Here is a 19215-nt window from a genome sequence, read left to right as displayed (position 1 = left end):
CTCTGTTAGGATTATATTCACTGGAGTTTAGAAGAGTGAGAACGGATCTCATAAAAATTTACAAAATTCTGACAGGGTTAGACAGGGTAGCTTCAGAAAGAATGTTCCCAATGGTAGGGGAGTCCAGAACGAGGGTCATAGTTTGAGGATAAGGGGTAAACCTTTCAGAACTGAGGTGAGGATAAATATTTTCACCCAGAAAGTGATGAATGTGTGGAATTCATTACCACAGAATGTACTTGAGGCCAAAACGTTGCCTGATTTCAGGAAGAAATTTGAACGGTTAATGGGAGGAAGGGGGGATCAGAATATTGAATTCGATGATCAGCCATGAACACGCTGAATGGCGGAGAAGGCTCAAAGGGCCGAATGGCCTACTCCTCCTTCTAGTTTCTATGTTTTGGGTACGTGAAAGATTTCCTGGTGCAGAGTTGGGTGACTGCTTATTCTCGGTATACTTAAAGCACGAAGTATTAATTATGTTAAGTCGTGGATGTTACTCATTAATACCTGTCCGTTAGGCTGCTGATAATCATAGAATCCCTACAGTACAGAAAGGAGCCATTACGCCCAACGAGCCTGTACCGACAACAATCCCACCCAGGCCTTATCCCCGTAACCCCACATATTTAGCCTGCTAATCCCCTTGACATTAAGGGACAATTCAGCATGACCAATCCAGCAAACCTGCACATCTTAGGACTGTGGCAGAAACCCGGAGCACCCGGAGGACACCCACGCCGGCACGGGAAGAATGTGCAAACTCCACACAGGCAGTGACCCGAGGTTGGAATTGAAGCCGGGTGCCTGGGGCTGTGAGACAGCAATGCGAACCACTGTGCCACCGTGTCGCCCATAAATTATATTAATTTCACTTTTCACCTGAATTAGAAAAAAAGGATCTGCCTTCAGAAAGATTGATGGACTGAGTTCTGAGGAAAGCGAGTTAACCAGTTAATGAGACAGAATAACTGGTTATGTGGGAGAGAGCAGAGAGAGAGCAAAGACTTTAGAAATACGTTTACGGCCAGGGAAGGAATGTGATTGGAAAATGCCAGCTATATTAAATCATTAACTAACAGTGATTGCTTCACTGGTTACGGGGCGGCATGATGCCACAATGGTTAGCGCTGCTGTCTCACAGTGTCAGGGACCCGGGTTCAATTCCGGCTTCGGATCACTTTCTGTATGAAGTTTGCATGTTCTCCCCTTGTCTACGTGGGTCCCCTTCGGCTGCTGCTGATTCCTCCCACAGTCCAAAGATGTGCAGGTTAGGTTGATTGGCCATGCTAAATTGACCCGAGTGTCAGGGGATACGCAGGGTAAATGCACGGAGTTGCGGGAGTGGGGCCTGGGTGGGATTGTGACCGGTACAGACTCGATGGGGCGAATGGCCTCCTTCTGCACTGTAGGGATTTTATGATTCGCAGCTGACGTCAGCTCAGGGAGATGATAATCTTGGTTGTAATAAAATGAGAACAAAATGCTACGACAATGGGTGAATGGACACCGCTCGACAATCACCAGGCAGCAGTGTTCCCTACCTGTCGGGGAACACTTTAGCAGTCAGGGACATTCAGCCTCTGATCTTCGGGTAAGCGTTCTCCAAGGTGGCCTTCACGACACACGACAACGCAGAATCGCTGAGCAGAAACTGATAGCCAAGTTCCGCACACATGGGGACGGCCTCAACCGGGATCTTGGGTTCATGTCACACTATCTGTCACCCCCATGACTTGCCTGGGCTTGCAAAATCTCAATAACTGTCCCGGCTGGAGACAATTCACACGACTTTAACCTGTGCTTAACCCTCTCTCCACTCACATTGTCTGCACCTGTAAAGACTTGATTACCTGTTAAAACTCGCATTCCAACCATTATCTTGTAATTTAGTTTGTGTCTATATATGCCCTGTTTGTGAACCGAACTCTTCACTCACCTGATGAAGGGGCAGTGCTCCGAAAGCTCGTGCCACCAAATAAACCTGTTGGACTTTAACCTGGTGTTGTGAGACTACTTACTGTTCCTACCCCAGTCCAACGCCAGAACTCCACATGACAAATAGCAATGACATGTGGAGTGCCTCAGAGGTGGCGAAAATGTGACTGTTTGAAACACAAGGGGAATCAATTATATTTCGCAAAAGTAAATCGAGAAACAATATTTCCAACATATTATTGGTCACGCATTTATCATACATAACTTTAAAATGAGGGCAACCTCATTTTAAAATCATGCCTTTATTGGTGAAGTTAAACTTTAACCACTTTTATAAATGACAGTTACTGCAGTAAAGCAGTGTCCTGTTTTTTGGACAATTGATTTGTTCACACGTGACCCGGAAGAGAAGCAGCTTCGGATCAACAACCACATCCTGATACCGGAAGCACGGAGTCTGATTCCAGCCAATCAGATTGCAGAAAACCCAAGTGTCTGAAACTTTATCTGGTGCATCTTACATTTGCCAAATGTTGAAGACGTTGATTCAATCCATGCTCTTCTGCTGTGAGCTGTGCTCCGTATTCTTACTGACATTGTTATTATATCACACGGTGCAAATGAAACTGTTCCTTATCATTCTGGTGGTGCTAACTTGTAAGCGCAGGATATTTATTTGTGGAGCTATTTATTTATAATAATTTTGCTCCAGTGTCTCACTGTATGAATGTTTTTTTATAGATCGGTGTCGCTCGGACCAAGTTTCACAAACTCCCACAGCGAGAACAGTCCAGAGCGGGGATTCGGTGCTGATAAACTGCAGTTATGAGATGTCCAGCATTTATGGAATGTATTGGTACAGACAAAAACCCGGTCAGAGACTCGAGTGGATAATAAGCAGATCATCGAATGGCAAAGAGAGAAAAGACCGGTTCGAATTGGAACTTTCCACTGCGGGCAAACGGGGCCAGTTGGTTATTGAAAACACGGAGAGCGCGGATGCCGCTCTGTATTACTGTGCGATACAGCCCACACTGAGAGGAAAGACGCTCGTCACTGTACAAAAACCTCACGCCTGTTTTCAGTTGCTGCAGCAATCCTACAAATAGCAGACTGCAGGCAATAGCTGCCAGAACTAGAGCAGGAAATGGAGCAGGTGAGCGGGGTTACCCGGGGCTTTGCAATTCCTGACAGCGACTTTCCTTTTCTCAGACATATTGAGAGTCAGGATGTAACTAATCCGATTGAAGGAACAGTCGCTCAGTGAGTGTGGGCTTTATGGTGAGGAAATCATCCGCATTCTTTAATTTAAACATGATACTACACTGTCTGGAATCAGACATTTGGTCTCTGCACAAATACAGAAAGACCTGGACAATATTCAGGTTTGGACTGATAAGTGGAAGCAACGTTCAGGTCACACAGGTTCCAGGCAATGACCGTCTCCAAAAGAAGAGGATCTGACGAACTTTGCTTGATATTCAATGGCATTGCCATCGCGGAATCCTCCCCTCTGCTCCCCCCCTTCCTCTCCCCCACCCCCAACAACATCCTGGGAGTTGACCGAAAGCTGAACTGGACCGAAGAATATGAATACCGTGGCTACCGGAGCAGATCAAAGGTTAGGAATCCTGTGGCGAGTAACTCGCCTCGTGACTCCCCAAAGCCTGTCCACCATCTCCAAGGTACAAGTCAGGGGTGTGAATTGAATTCTCCAGACTTACCCACTTGTCTGCCTCCCTTGGCCCTGGTGTGACCACCTGCTGATAGCTCCTGTCTGTCACCTCCTCATTTTCCCTAACCAGACGATGATCCCGGAGCTGCAGTTCCAGTTCTCTCACACGGTCCCTTAGGAACCGCAGCTCGACACACCCATCACAGGTTCACAGGTTGTGAAACTTTCAATGTGCGGATAATGAGCAAAGTGCAAATTTGTCGATAGGGCAGTTTCCAGTGCCCGGATTTTAGGAGATGTTTCAGGAAATTCAGCCGTTTAAATATCTCGTAAATATCAGCGTTTATTTTAGTCATTTGTGAGACTTAGGCGTCACGGGCTCTCGTTGGAGGGCAGTTGAGAGTCAACCACATTGCGGTGGCTCTGGAGTCACATGTCGGCCAGACAAGGTAAGGGCGGCAGATTTCCTTCCCTAAAGTACATCAGTGAACCAGATGGGTGTTTCCGACAATCTACAATGGTTTCATGGTTTCAGTAGATTCTAAATTGTTATTGAATTCAAGTTTCACCACCTGCCGTGCAGGAATTCGGACCGGGGTCCCCAGAATATTAACTGAGTTTCTGGGTTAATAATCTCACGATGATGCCACTAGGCCATCCCCTCTTTATTCATGATATTACCTGATTTTTAAACTGTCTATCACACTTTCCAATCTCTTCCATTTCTATTTCAACAGTTTATTCATTTTCTGTCCACTTCTCCTATGATAACTGAACTTTCCTATGTTCTGTTTTCCTCTCACTCAGTCTAGTTTACATGTTCCCTCGTTCCTCTTCTCCATCTGTTTTCAACTATCTTCATTTTAACGGGATTTCAATAAATAGATTGTATGTTTTATTTTGTGTTGCGCTCATTTCCTTTCTTTACGGATTTTAAAAAATAATCCCATCACTCACTCTGCCGCTCCTGCAGACACAGCAGAGTGGCTCTCACTGTCGATGCAGGTTTTTGCATGGGCTCTCCCTGTGTTTGTCACACTGTGGCTCACGGCGCAGAGATAGGTGGCGGTGTCTGTAACTCCGGCGTCTCTCACAGTCAGGGCGCTGAATTTGTAGCCTCCGCCGATTGAGGCTGTGATCCCCTCGTGTAGATCGGTTTCTCTTGTGGCCATCACCAGATGCTGGGGTGGCTGATTCGGGGACTGTCTGTACCAATGTAGGTTGCTAAATGTAGTGATCGTGGTGCAGTTCATGGATACGGTTCCCCCTTCACTAACAACCTTCCGCCGAGGAAGCTGCATCACCTCATCTGCTCCAGTCACCCCAGTGCAGGTCAGAGTGAAACACAGCAAAGAGAGTCTGTAAATTCGGAGCATTTTTCAGATCATATGAAATTTCTGCTGAAGTAATTGTCCAGGGAGTTCAGATCAGAACCAGGACCTGGGTTTAATATTCGGAAGAATTTACAAGGAGTCAAACACCTGCTTCGTGTCCAACTGGGGCGTCTCTCTGTCGAACTGATGAAAGAAGCTGAGACTCGGGTTTTATCCGCCCACATTCACTGGCATCGATTCTACTGGAATCGGAGATGAAGAATTGAAGCCGGAATAAATAAACCCCATCAGTGACCCCATGTTTCCGGTTACAAATCTCGTCCCACGTGTCTAACTGGGGAACCATTCGCCCTATCAGAACACTGAGTGAACCCAGCTCGGGGTGAATCCATTCACTGGCAGACAGTTCACCAGCTGCCAACCCCACAGCACCCCCGCGGACACAGGGAAATGCAGTGAGAGCATCCCGAGACACGGCAGCAACATATACAGGGTGAAGTTTGGAAAGGGTGTCTTCAAATATCCAACTCCCCTTTTACAGAGCAGACAACAACGATGCTGCTACTCAGCATCTCGATTGTGCGGGGAACCTTCCTGACAGGTACTTATGGACCAAACGCATTTCATATTCACTTTAATTTTACAAACTTGTTTTTGAACTGAATCTTACGGATTCAGTCGGTCTGCTCTGTTTCCGTTCGAACATGTTTTTCCGATCTGGGTCATGGAGATTCTGTTACCGAAAGCTTATGGTATTTGCTACCAAATAAACCTGTTGGACTTTAACCTGGTGTTGTGAGACTTCTTACTGTGCTTACCCCAGTCCAACGCCGGCATCTCCACATCACTGCTTCAGTTATACAGGGCGTTGCTGAGACTGCATCTTGAACACTGGGTGCAGCTTTGTCTCCTATTTAAGAAATGACACAAATGCATTGAAAGTGGTTCAGAGGAGGTTTAATAGATTGCTTCCCAATTTTTTCCGATTTTCCTTGCCTTCACCTCTGACAAAGAGTAATCCTGACTCAAAATGTTGCCTCCATTCTCTCTCTACAGATGCTGTCAGACTTGCTGAGATTGTCCAGCATTTTCTGTTTTTGTTTCAGATTCCAACAACAGCAGAATTTTGCCTTTATACCAATTCTTGTTGGATAAGGGAATCAAAAATATCGGGTGTAGAACGGGAATGTGGAAATCTACACAAATAGATCAGCCATGATGTAAATAAATGGGGGAGCAGACTCAAAGGGCCAAATGGCCGACTTCTGCTCCGATGTCGAATGTTGGTCACAAATTCCTGAGAATTGTGAACCAAGGCTGGAAGATTCGCCTTGCTTGTGTTAGTGGGAAAATGTCCAGGAGAACCATCACTGTGAAGGACAGTTCTGGGATTAAAGGTTGCCAGACTGGAAAAGGAAAACAATGGAAATAAACCCTTGGGGAGGAAAGAATCACTTTGGGCTGGTTTTTGGAGAAGGAGTGTCAACATTCCAAGGCAAAATAAAATATATCCATTGAGTGGATATTTAATGGTGTTAAGAGTAAAAGGGCAAAGTTTAATTTTACAGTTTCAGGGCTATGTTCCCTATAAAAAAGTGTTTAATCATTGTTGCCTCCAGTTTGTTGGAATAAACATCAGAAAACTTGAAGTTTTGTCATGTGATTCTTTAATTTGTTTACTGGGTTCAGAATTCATTTTTAAAAATTGTTGATCGTCAGAGATGCTAACAGTTCATTTAAAGCCACACGTTTCGACTTCCCATTTGAGCCTGTGGCACCTTTCTGTCTCTCTATTGCTCGTGTTAATGACAGCCAGGCGACGGAGCTGAGGGCTGAATTTAGCTGAGAATAATGGGGCCTGCGCCCCAGTTGGGAAACTGCCATGGGCGACGCACTAATAGAGAGACAGGAAGGTGCTGGAGGACTGACTGGGAAATGGGCCTCCAACCAATTATATCGGTCACTCAGAACTAAAGAGAAACCTGTCTCTTTAAATACAGATACAGGGAAGAGGCTGCAATGAAATCTGTCCCTTTTAACCTGCACAAAAGCAGGAGGCTGAGATTGCCAGGCTGCAGGAGGAGTCCATTCAGCCCATCATGTTCTGCTATCTCTTTGAAAGGACTCTCTGATTCATCCAACTGCTCTGTTCTTTCCCCACAGCCCTGCAAATTCTTTCCTTTCAAGTCTTTACCCTTTGGAACGATTCTATTGAATCTGCTTTCAGGCAGATCAGAACAACTCACTGCGTCAAAAAATAAAATAAAATCTCATCTCCCCCTCTGGCTCCTTTGTCAATTACCTTAGAGGGACTCACTTTCTGTTAAAGAGCCTGCCAACCCCTCTCACCCACTTTCCCGAAAGTGCATCAATCTCATCAGGAAAAGTCCAGAAAAATCAAATATTTTTACTGATAAAAGTTTATTAATGAAACAGAACATGATTAAAACAAACAGAAAAAGACTTGAGGATCAAAGACAACCAGAGTAAAAGGATGTTCACAATGTTCTGGACACAAATGGTTTCTCTCTATCTGTTCCCTGACCTCTTTGTGGTAAAGGCAGAATTCTCTGGACAGTAAATTTAAAAAGAAGTTTGTCGAATGAAAAAGGTTTACTGAACACAGTGGCACAGTGGTTACTGCTGCCTTACAGTGCCATTTTGCAATGTTTTATTGGAGAGTTTTTTTTTGTGAATAAAGTATATTTTTGAAAGAAAAAAAAACGTGTCGCAGTGGTGTTTTTAGCCCTATAGCTGGAGACCTGGGTTTCAGTGAGCAGAAATATCCCAAGCTGAGATATAATCAGTTTGCTCATTCGGAAAATCGCTATATTGTTGGGGGCCAGGGGTGGGAATGAAGTCGCTGGTCTGATTATTGTAACAGAGAAACACTGGGTTGTGATTTGTGTCAGAAAACATTTGACAGACATTCAAAATGAGAATGAACATTGATGGCAACTTGTTCTCAGTGATTGTTTTAAATAGCACAATGACAACCTTGCGAAATGTATATGCCAATATAAACTGTCCCTTAGGCAGCAAAATACTCTGATCAAATAGACCCGTTGATCAAAGAGACCTTGAAAAGGAGAGTGAAGATGGGGAAAGTGCTGCACAATAATTCACACAGGCAAGAAAATGTCATCAAAGGTTGAAGCGTGAGTTAAGGAACTGTGAATGTATTTTTAGTATTGTTGCAAGTTAAAAATTCAACTGTGGCTCAGATGTTCGTGTTGAGTGTTGTGTTTTGTTTTGATATTTTGTTTGTGATCCTGTGCGGGAGCGCCCTCTGCTGATCACTAACCGGAACTCCCAGTCTGGGGTTTTTGTGCGGTGTTCGCTTCATCTGTCCCAGTGTGGGCTTCATGGCACAGAAATACACGGCGCTGTCGGACAGAACAGCTCTGGCGATATTTAAAGGAACAGTATTGTTTCCTTTGTGCAAAGCAGCCGAGAATCTATCTGAGAAATCCGGAGACTTATCGGTATTGCCCGAGCCATATATCTTCATCAAATATCTCAGAGCTTGCCCGGGATACTGGATGTACCAGAACACAGCTTGAAAAGCAGCTGTCGAGCATTTACAGTCCAGTGTTACGTTCTGTCCTTCCAGAACCGATAATTCAGATCGATCTTGAAACACTGAATCTTCAGCATTTGCCCCTGTAACAAAACACAGAACACACTCAATATCTGGGAGGGAAGAGAGCCCATGGGACAGACACTGATCATTTAAACATTGACTCAAAAAAAGAAAATGCTCGAAATTTTCAGTAGATCTGACAACATCTGTGAGAGGCGAACAGAGATAATGTTTCAAGTCAGGATGGCACTTTGTCAGAGTTTATTGACTCACCGGGCAGCAAGACCATTATTATCAGCAAACAAAGTAAGGAGCACATGGTGTCTGGTTTCGGGTTCGGCAGAAATGAAGCAGTATTTGAAATGTGTTGACATTTCTGTTCTAATATTCAAGCGGAAATTCACATCAGCGGAAACGTAATTTACTCAGAAATTATGGGGCGTTTCCCAGCGACAGGATTGGCCGCTTTCTCAGGATTGATGATCGTCGGGCATCAATCAGCGTTAGCTCGACTAATAAGTTCTGAGTTTCTCTTTCTCCCTGTCTTTCTCAGATTCCCCTGCTCTCTCTCCGTCTGTGGCCTGTCTATCTCGCTCTGTCATTCCGCCTCTGTTTGTCTCGCCCCCATTGCTCTGCTTCTGACCGTCTCTGTCTTCGCACTGGCTCTCCGTTCTTATCTTTCTCCCCTTCTCCCTAAAATTCAGAGTTCAGACAATCCGATTTCCCTCACTCTCCTATTTCAATGAATCCACTAAGTTACTCATTCTTTTGGTGCAACAAATGTAGAAAACGTTAATAACCAGAAGTTACGAGGTAACATTATGATGGAAATATTTAAATGTAAATAACTAAAGAAGATAGGAGATGAATGTGAATCCAGGGTCATATTTACATCTTGTGTTGTTATTTTAGAAAAGGCATCTTATCGGAATCTTGAGGGCTTCATATTGTTTAGAATGAGTTTTATAACCACTATTAATTAAATAAAGCGAATCGCCAGCAATTAAAATAACGATGTTATTATCTCTCATGTATACGTTCAACTGTGTTCAATTGCATTGGAATAGTAAAAGGATGAACAAGAATAATGCAACATAATCACCAGTAGTAACGACCTTCTGTAATTTGAGAATTCGATGATTTTGCAGGAAATGACCAGTTACCTCAGATTGCCGCCAGATGGCGGTGCCTCACCATGTTTGTGTGTTTACTGCAGCGGGTCCGGGAAGCTTTACTCGGCGGTTCTGCTGCTGGTCTGGTTTCCCAAGGCGTCCAGAGGCTCTCGGAAATAACCCTGTCGGTATCATGTACTATGTTATATTATGTTGTGTTAAGGAATGAAGATGAACGAATGGAAAGACAGTGGGTGAACTCGAGGCCGAGGCCGTGATAGAAGTCAAGGCACAGATTAGGAGGGACAGATGGAGAAATCATAGAAACCCTACAGTACAGAAAGAGGCCATTCGGCCCATCGAGTCTGCACCGACCACAATCCCACCCAGGCTCTACCCCCATATCCCTACACATTTACCGGCTAATCCCTCTAACCTACACATCTCAGGACACTGAGGGCAATTTTTAGCACGGCCAATCAACCGAACCCGCACATCTTTGGTCTCTCTTTATGTTTTCGTCTGTACTGTCTCCATAAATCTGCAACTGCTCCCTTCACAGTTCCTTCACCGAACCTTCATCTATTTCCCTTCCTGTCTCCGTCTCTCCCTCATTTATCTTACTGTCTGTCCCTCTATTTATCTCCTTGCCTCTCGCACATTTCTCTCATTCCCTTTCCTCGTGTTTATATCCCTGTAACTCCATCTGTCCCTCCTAATCTGTGCCTTGACTTCTATCACGGTCTCGGGCTCGAATTCACCCACTGTCTTTCCATTCGTCTAGTTGGACCAATGAGCGGCACAGGCTTGGAGGGCCGAAGGGCCTGTTTCCTGTGCTGTACTGTTCTGTGTTCTTTGTTCTTTGTTTATCTTCATTCCTCAGCTTGAAGTTTTTTGTGTTGCTGCATTTATTCCCCTCACGGGATCAACATCTAAATCCACTGTTGTACAAATCGCGTATTGTTTTATTTACAATCGCAACTCTCTGAAATCTACCGCGGAGGATAAAGAGTTCAGCGTCACCAGGTCACGCACAATGAGATTAGTGTTCTTGAGAAACCGTCACAAAAAATAAATAACATTCAATATGAGCGTGTTAGGCCGATCAAATAAAACCGCAGACAGCTGAGGACTTTGGATCTGCATTCGATGGAGTTTAGAGAGATGAGGGGGGAATGTCATTGAAAAATACAGCAGACTGAAAATCCTGGACAGAGTGGATGTGGAGAAGATATTTCCATTAGTAGGAGAATCTAGCACACGGCACACACCCCCAGAATAGAGGGACTGCACTAGAGAACCGATTTGACTTTAATGTCTCTTTCCCAGGTGACTGTTTGTGTGCCAGGCAACCATCTTATGTCTATCCATCTGTATATGGGTACACATGAGATGGGACTTAACAGATATTCAACCACCACCCCATCAACATCCTGGGAGTTGACAGAAAACTGAACTGGACCCAGGAATATAAATACAATGGCTTCCAGAGCTGATCAAAGGTTAGGAATCCTGCGGCGAGTAACTCACCTCCTGACTCCCCAAAGCCTGTCCACCATCTACAAGGTACAAGTCAGGAGTGAGATGGAATACCCTCTACTTGCTTGGATGAGTGTAGCTGCAACCACACTCGAGAGGCTCGACAGAATGCAGGACAAATCAGCCCGCTTGATTGCTACCCATTGCATGAACATTCATTCCTGCCACCACAGACGAACAGTGACAGCCGCGTGCACCATCTGCAGGATACACTGCAGCAACTCACCAAGGTTTTTTTTTTAGGCAGCACAATCCAAACACACGAGCACTGCCATCTAGGAGAAGAAGGGCAGCGGGCACATGGGAACACCACAACCTCGAGGTTCCCTTCCAAGTTATTCTACATCCCTACATGGAAATATATCGATGTTCCTTCACGGTCACTGGGTCAAATCACTAGAACTCCCTCACTAACAGCACAGTGTGTGTACCTGCACCTCAGGTACCACAAGAAGGCAGTTCACCACCACACAATACACCAATGTCAGCTGTGGGAATAGACTATCTTCGTGCTGCGAGGTGAGTCTCTGTGTCCCGGATTTATAACAATAGTCGTGTTGCTAAGTGAGTCTGTGTGGAGGTTATTCTACATCTCATTTGTTATGAACTTCAGCAGACTTTGATCCATTCTGCATTGAGTTATAGGAACGAATGCCGAGGAGTCGGTGTCCGTGGGCTCAGCTGAGTTAACAATTCTGGATGAACAGCCGGTAATTTTCTGCTATATTACCTCCACTTCTGAGCGCATCCTTCAGCTGATAGCTGGATACTCCTGGTATCTGCTTACTATATAATTCGCGGCCTGGGGTTTAATCTCGAGATTTACCAAAGTGCTTCTATGATGATTTGAACAAGGTCAAATTGTCTGGTAAATAGAATCGCCGCCTTCGTGAACTCGTGATCAAAACATCTTCATGGAGTTGTAAATACTCGCTGAGGTTTTTGTACAGGGTTTTCGCTGTAACCCAACACTGTGCCTCACTGCACAGTAATAGACCGCCCCGTCCTCCAAACTGAGGGCGCTTATATTGAGGGAGCCGCTCTGTGTGGACTTGTCAGCAGCCGCCAGATATCGTCCTAAAACTTTATTTTCCTTCACTACTAATGTTGTGGTAATAATCCCTCTCAGTGGCTGTGCCGGTTTCTGCTGATACCATTGCATGAAGCTCATTTCCTTGTCTGTATAGTTACAATCCAACTGCACCGAATCCCCTTCTGATGCTGTTATTGTCACCGGTGACTGAGTTACTGGATCTGCGCACAGTCCGCCTGTAAAGGTAGAGGAATGAAATATCAAGAGTTCATGTAAATTTATAGTTTGTGGAACCTCCCATCTCCACCTCACATGGATATTTTTGATGGTTAATTAAATTGGCATCTTTGTGTATAAATATGTTTCCGTGGTTTGATGAACGTTGTCCGGTACTTACTGTGCAAGAGCGCCAGCAGAATGATCAGAAACATGTCCGAGTGGATTTATTCCAGTGAGTGAGAATGGAGGAGTCAGAGAGTGAGGAAGGGAGCGGGAACCCAGGCTCTGCTCCGTTGATTGCAGTGTGAGTGAGTGTGAGTCAGTTTGTCTGTGTGGGTGTGAGTGTGGGGAGGGGAAGTGGAGTCTATTGTGACCTCAGCAGCCTACCATCCATACAGGCTCCAGTGATAATGTCACGTGAGATTGTAGCACCGCCCCCCCTCCCCCCGGCATCCCTCCCCACTCCAAAACCGGGCTCGAGATTGGCGCCCTCTGCTGACAAATGTTGTTTAATGCAAGTTCGCATTTGGCTGCTGAGTCGATTCAGGGTTCACTCCAACACATACCAAGGCACAAATGCTGCCCAGGAATCCGAATGGGTGCTCTGTAGAAAGTCCTTGTTACGTTTCCTACTTACATCGTAAAATGATGCGGGCATCATTGCTGGAATTCTCTGTTCAAATCCCGGGTACACCGAAGTCCAGAGCATACCAAGACTTTGGGAAAAGTGCGCGGTGCTGGGGAAGATATTTCCATGTAAGAGAGACGAGGATCCAAGGGCACACCCTCAGAGGAAAGGGACGATTCTTTAAAGTAGAGATGAGGAGGAATTTCTTCAGCCAGTGGGTGGTGAATCGATGGAATTCATTGCCACAGAAGGATGTGGAGGTCAGGTCATTGAGTAGATATGCTTTTGATTTGCAAGGGGATCAAAGTTTCCGGGAAAAGGCGGGAGAACGGGGATGAGAAACTTAGCAGCCACAATTGAATGGCGGAGCAGACTCGATGGGTCGAATGGTCTAATGCTATTCCTATATCTTATCGTCTTAAAGGCTTATGGTTATAAATCAGAATAATGCCAGGGATCAACAGACTAATTTGGTTTATTTTCCTTACAAACAAGAAGGTACAAAGGCGACTCCGTTGACATGTTGAGAATTTTCCCCTTTTCAGAGAGTAACATTTAATATTATAGATACATTGTAAAGTCACCGCTTCTCCTTCTGTCTTTACTGCTGAGATGATGTGGAGATGCCGGCGTTGTGAGACTTCTTACTTTAACCTGGTGTTGTGAGACTTCTTATTTTACTGCTGAGGACAGCGGCTGAGTGACAGAATCTCAGTGACCCATATCTGGGAAAAGGTTGTCTTTGGAGGAGGTGGACTCATAAGAAAATATTCACGTTCATTCAGTTTGGCGCTCGACATTCTTTGTGTCGTGTAGCGGGTAACATCTGTATTTTATACACGACAGCGCCCAGTTCCAAACAGTCGAGTTAGCAAAATACGAACGTGCTGCGTTTGTTCAACAATTTCGGGCTTTTACCAAGGATTTCTGAGCTGCTTTGGATACAAGCAAACCAGTTACTGGAAATTCTGTAACTTTGTCTCTCTATATGAGAGGCAGCTGAATGTCCATTCCATACTGCGGACCAGCATTCTTGCACCAGGAGTATCGGATTAGTAAGTGATTCAGTACAAAGCGAAATCCTCATCAGTGACGTGGATTGAAAATGGGACCCAATAGCTGAGCAACCGGATTGGAGAGGTCCTGATTTAATGTACAAGGGAACAGAAAAAGAACAACAAAGAACAATACAGCACAGGAACAGGCCCTTCGGCCCTCCAAGCCCGCTCCGCTCCCCGGTCCAGGATTGAATCCTGAATCCAGGATCCCCGCCCAATTTTCCAGCCTATCTACATACCAATATCCTATCCACCGAGCTGTCCCTCACAGCTACGATGCTTTGTTCATTACAACCTATTAACTCACCCCCACCCCCCCATTCTAGACCATGTGATCTCCAGGGAGAGGCGAAAACCCAGAGTGAAAAACCCCAGGGCCAATATGGGGAAAAAAAAAATCTGGGAAATTCCTCTCCGACCCCCTGAGGCGATCGAAACGAGTCCAGGAGATCACAATGGCCCTGATCGGAAAATGCTTCCCAACCCGAGTCATTTCCACTTCCACGAAAACCATATGAATTCCCTGCCCCCGAGACAGGTTCCCAACTATCCGCAGTCTCGCTCTGTACTGGCACCAGCAAGATGATCTTAGAATGAAGCCTTGAAACGAGAAACCAGGAACAATTAGCCCGCGCCGCTCCCTGGTCCAAACTAGACCACTCTTTTGTATCCCTCCATTCCCACTCCGTTCATATAGCTGTCTAGATAAGTCTTAAACGTTCCCAGTGTGTCCGCCTCCACCACCTTGCCCGGCAACACATTCCAGGCCCCCACGACCCTCTGTGTGAAATATGTCCTTCTGATATCCGTGTTAAACCTCCCCCCCTTCACCTTGAACCTATGACCCCTCGTGAACGTCACCACCGACCCGGGGAAAAGCTTCCCACCGTTCACCCTATCTATGCCTTTCATAATTTTATACACCTCTATTAAGTCTCCCCTCATCCTCCGTCTTTCCAAGGAGAACAACCCCAGTTTCCCCAATCTCTCCTCATAACCAAGCCCCTCCATACCAGGCAACATCCTGGTAAACCTCCTCTGTACTCTCTCCAAAGCCTCCACGTCCTTCTGGTAGTGCGGCGACCAGAACTGGACGCAGTATTCCAAATGCGGCCGAACCAACGTTCTATACATCTGCAACATCAGACCCCAACTTTTATACTCTATGCCCCGTCCTATAAAGGCAAGCATGCCATATGCCTTCTTCACCACCTTCTCCACCTGTGACGTCACCTTCAAAGATCTGTGGACTTGCACACCCAGGTCCCTCTGCGTCTCTACACCCTTTATGGTTCTTCCATTTATCGTGTAGCTCCTCCCTACATTATTCCCACCAAAATGCATCACTTCGCATTTATCAGGATTGAACTCCATCTGCCATTTCCTTGCCCAAATTTCCAGCCTATCTATATCCTTCTGTAGCCTCTGACAATGTTCCTCACTATCTGCAAGTCCTGCCAGTTTTGTGTCGTCCGCAAACTTACTGATCACCCCAGTTACTCCTTCTTCCAGATCATTTATATAAATCACAAACAGCAGAGGTCCCAATACAGAGCCCTGCGGTACACCACTAGTCACAGGCCTCCAGCCGGAAAAAGACCCTTCCACTACCACCCTCTGTCTTCTATGACCAAGCCAGTTCTCCACCCATCTAGCCACCTCCCCCTTTATCCCATGGGATCCAACCTTTTTCACTAGCCGACCATGAGGGACTTTGTCAAACGCTTTACTAAAGTCCATATAGACAACATCCACGGCCCTTCCTTCGTCAACCATTTTGGTCACTTCTTCAAAAAACACCACCAGGTTAGTGAGGCATGACCTCCCTCTCACAAAACCATGTTGACTATCGTTAATGAGTATATTCCTTTCTAAATGCGCATACATCCTATCTTTAAGAATCTTCTCCAACAACTTTAATGCTTATGTTAAAGACTTGAAAGGAAATGTGCAGAATTTCCATAAATCAGCAGACAAGGACAGTTTGCAACAAATAGGCAGAGAAGGGCATCGAAAACGAAAGAAAAAGTGTTGAAGTAGCTCAGATCGATATTGCAAATGTAAGCTCCGACCATTAACTAATGTAACTGCAACTGGACCACACCAGTTGCTGTTTTTGAGTGTTGTCTTTTGTTGCAATGTTAAGAATCTCTGTCACTCTCTCTGTGGAAATTGAATTACCCGCGTGTGTGCGCGCGCACCCTGCTGGGAACTAACTGGAACTGCCAGTGTGGGGTTTTTGTACGGCATTCGCTATGTCTCTGCAGCAGTGTGGGCTTCATGGCACAGAAGTACCCGGCGCTGTCGGAAATCAGTGTGTTACTGATCGTTAGCTCGCTAGTCTTGTTCTTTTTATCAAATTTGGAAGAAAACCGATCATTGAGGTCGGTATTCCTTTGCACAATCTCTCCAATAAGCTGAAACATGTACACTGGAGCTTTCCCGGGCTGCTGACTGTACCAGTACACATAAGGGTTGGAATCGCTTGTTTTCAAAGCGCAGGTTAGTGTGACATCATTTTCCTCTTTAACCTTTATTCCAGGATCCAATTGTTCCACTTCGTCTTGGTGGCTCCATTCTAACAGAAACAACAGCAATATGACAATCAGAGTTAGCCTCAGATTAAACGATACAATTATCATCATCACTATTGTTTTATCAACAAGAATATCTGGGTTACAGCAGTCAGGAGGAGCTTGTAGTTTTACTGGGAAGAAAATACTTACTGAGAAGTGAGATAATGATGAGGATGGGAGTGAGATAGTTCACCATGATGCTTCCTGAGTCTGTAACTCTGCAATGAGAGAAATCCTGTCAGAGACAGAAAGACACTGTTCCACTGCACTGCTGATCCAACCAATGAGAGGAATGGAGCAGCGGCAGCAATCCGTCCAATCACACAACAGGTTCAGAGTGAGAGCAGAAAACGGAAGTCGTGGGCGGGGATGCAGTAGACAAAATATTGAGTGAAGTGTGCGGCAGATTCAGCTGCACCCGGAACGGAAATAGCGAGACTTCCATCTCCGGAATCTGTCACCATTCTGCACCTGCTCACTGTCCAAGTGACTGAGAAGAAATAGAGAGGGAGGGGCATAACGGGGCCAGGGACATGAACAAAATAGAAACATAGCGTATCAATGCAGGAGATGAGGCCACTCGGCCCATGGTATCTTTGCCTGACAGAATGCAGAATTGATGTGAGAATTCAGAATTACAGAATTCGTCAATTCAGCTTTCAAACCCCGCATCTCTCACAGTGACTGCACTTTTCTGCTTTCAATTTATCTCTCAATCCCTTCTGAAACTTACTATTATCTCTTCTTCCGCCATCTCTTTCAACACCGCAGGGATAGGGCCTAGATAATAGTCGGTGCAGACTTGATGGGCCGAATGGCCTCCTTTTGCACTGTAGGGATCCGATGACCACCTTCCAAGTTTAACAAATCGGAGAGTAATCAATTAATCTAATCTTTCCATTGCACTCTCCCCTCCTAAAGTAGACGCTTGTGTTTTCCAAAGTTCTGCCGGCGGAAACACTTTCCCGGAGTTGACCTGAACATCAAACCTTGGTTTTAAAGGAATAAACAATTCATGGGAAGCAGAAAAGGAAGCTTAACTGGTAGATAGATTCTACTGGGAGACCTGTATTAGCAAAACCTTCCTTATATTTGTTTCAAAACAGAGCTTTTTCTCATAAACCTTGGCTGTGGATCCCGGTGTTGCTTGTACCACTGGCCCACATGAAGGCAGGACTCCCTGCTTCTGATTAGATCTTAATTCCGCAACCTCAGGGCTGGATATTCACATCAGCTCCGGGAGAGATGTTTCAGATCAGCTGTTAATTCCCATCAACTCAGGGCTGAATATTCAGATCAGCTCCAGGAGAGATGTCTCTGACCCACAATCCAGACCCACTGGCGTCACTCGCAGTTCACAGTGACGTCACATGGGCTACAGGGTGACGTCACACATTCTGACGCCACACATATCCGCATTCCGACGTCACAATACACGATGTTCTGACGTCTGACGTTGGGCGTCACGGTGCCACAGTGGTTAGCACAGCTGCCTCACAGCGCCCCCGGTTCGATTCCAGCCTCGGGTCACTGTCTGTCTGGAGTTTGGATGTTCTCCCCGTGTCTGCGTGGGTTTCCTCCGGGTGCTCCGGTTTCCTCCCACAGTCCAAAGATGTGCGGGTTAGGTTGACTGGCCATGTTGAATTGCCCCCTCGTGTCAGGGGGATTCGCGGGGTAAAGATGTGAGGTTACGGGGAGAGGGTCTGGGTGGGGCTGTGGTCGGTGCGGGTTCAATGGGCCGAATGGTCTCTTTCTGCACTGTAGGCATTCTATGATTCTATGAGGTTCCAATGTTGCGGATGCTCTGACGTCAGAATGCCGGATGTTCTGACGTCAGAATGCCGGATGTTCTGACGTCAGAATGCCGGATGTTCTGACGTCACAATACCGGATGCTCTGCCGCATGCGCACTCTCCTCCCCCGCACTATCAATGCTGAAGCTCCCTCACTGATTCACTTTGTGATCACAAGTCCCAGCGACCCGGCTCTCACCGCCACTCTGTGACTGGTTTGGGGCTCGGTTTGATATCCAATAGCATTGCTTTCCCAGGAGCTTCTCTCAGCCTGGGATCTGCTGACAGCTGTTTCACACAAGCCGATAGGATCCAACATGTTTCTGAGCTTCACTTTGGTGATTATTTTCCTGGATTTCTTACTGTTCCCTCAGTGTAAGTGTGGTCACTATTTCTGACAGCAATATTTCACACCTCAGCAATGTTATGTTCTGTTAAATTGTACTCAGCTTTATTGTATTATCTCGAATTGTGAATACAATGGTACTTTATTGTGCTACATTATAGTACGATATGTTCTTACTGCAAATGTACATATTCTTCCCAGATGCCGCTGGCAGTGAAGAGCTATCACAGTCTCCGGAGTCAGTGGTTGTTACCGAGGGAGCCACTGCATCGTTGAACTGTTCAGCTACAGTAACTGGAAAGATCCTTCAATGGTACAGACAAAATCCAGACAGAACCGTGCAGCACCTGGTGAGCGGTACCAGCGATCAGGGCAGGATCA

The 19215-nt window shown here is 45.7% G+C and overlaps 1 gene segment (V, D, J or C); it reads right to left on the bottom strand.

Moving 5' to 3' along the window:
- Positions 1–16296: 16296 nt before the first annotated feature.
- Positions 16297–16761, bottom strand: LOC144488019 (T cell receptor alpha variable 38-2/delta variable 8-like). The segment is given in 1 exon segment: positions 16297–16761. A coding segment is annotated over 1 exon segment (465 nt).
- Between the last annotated feature and the right edge of the window lie 2454 nt (positions 16762–19215).

The sequence above is a fragment of the Mustelus asterias genome, unplaced genomic scaffold, assembly GCF_964213995.1.
Source record: "Mustelus asterias unplaced genomic scaffold, sMusAst1.hap1.1 HAP1_SCAFFOLD_1213, whole genome shotgun sequence".
In the NCBI taxonomy this organism is placed as follows: Eukaryota; Metazoa; Chordata; class Chondrichthyes; order Carcharhiniformes; family Triakidae; genus Mustelus; species Mustelus asterias.
Note: the sequence above shows the minus strand (reverse complement) of the source record. Positions and strands in the feature narration are given on the sequence as shown.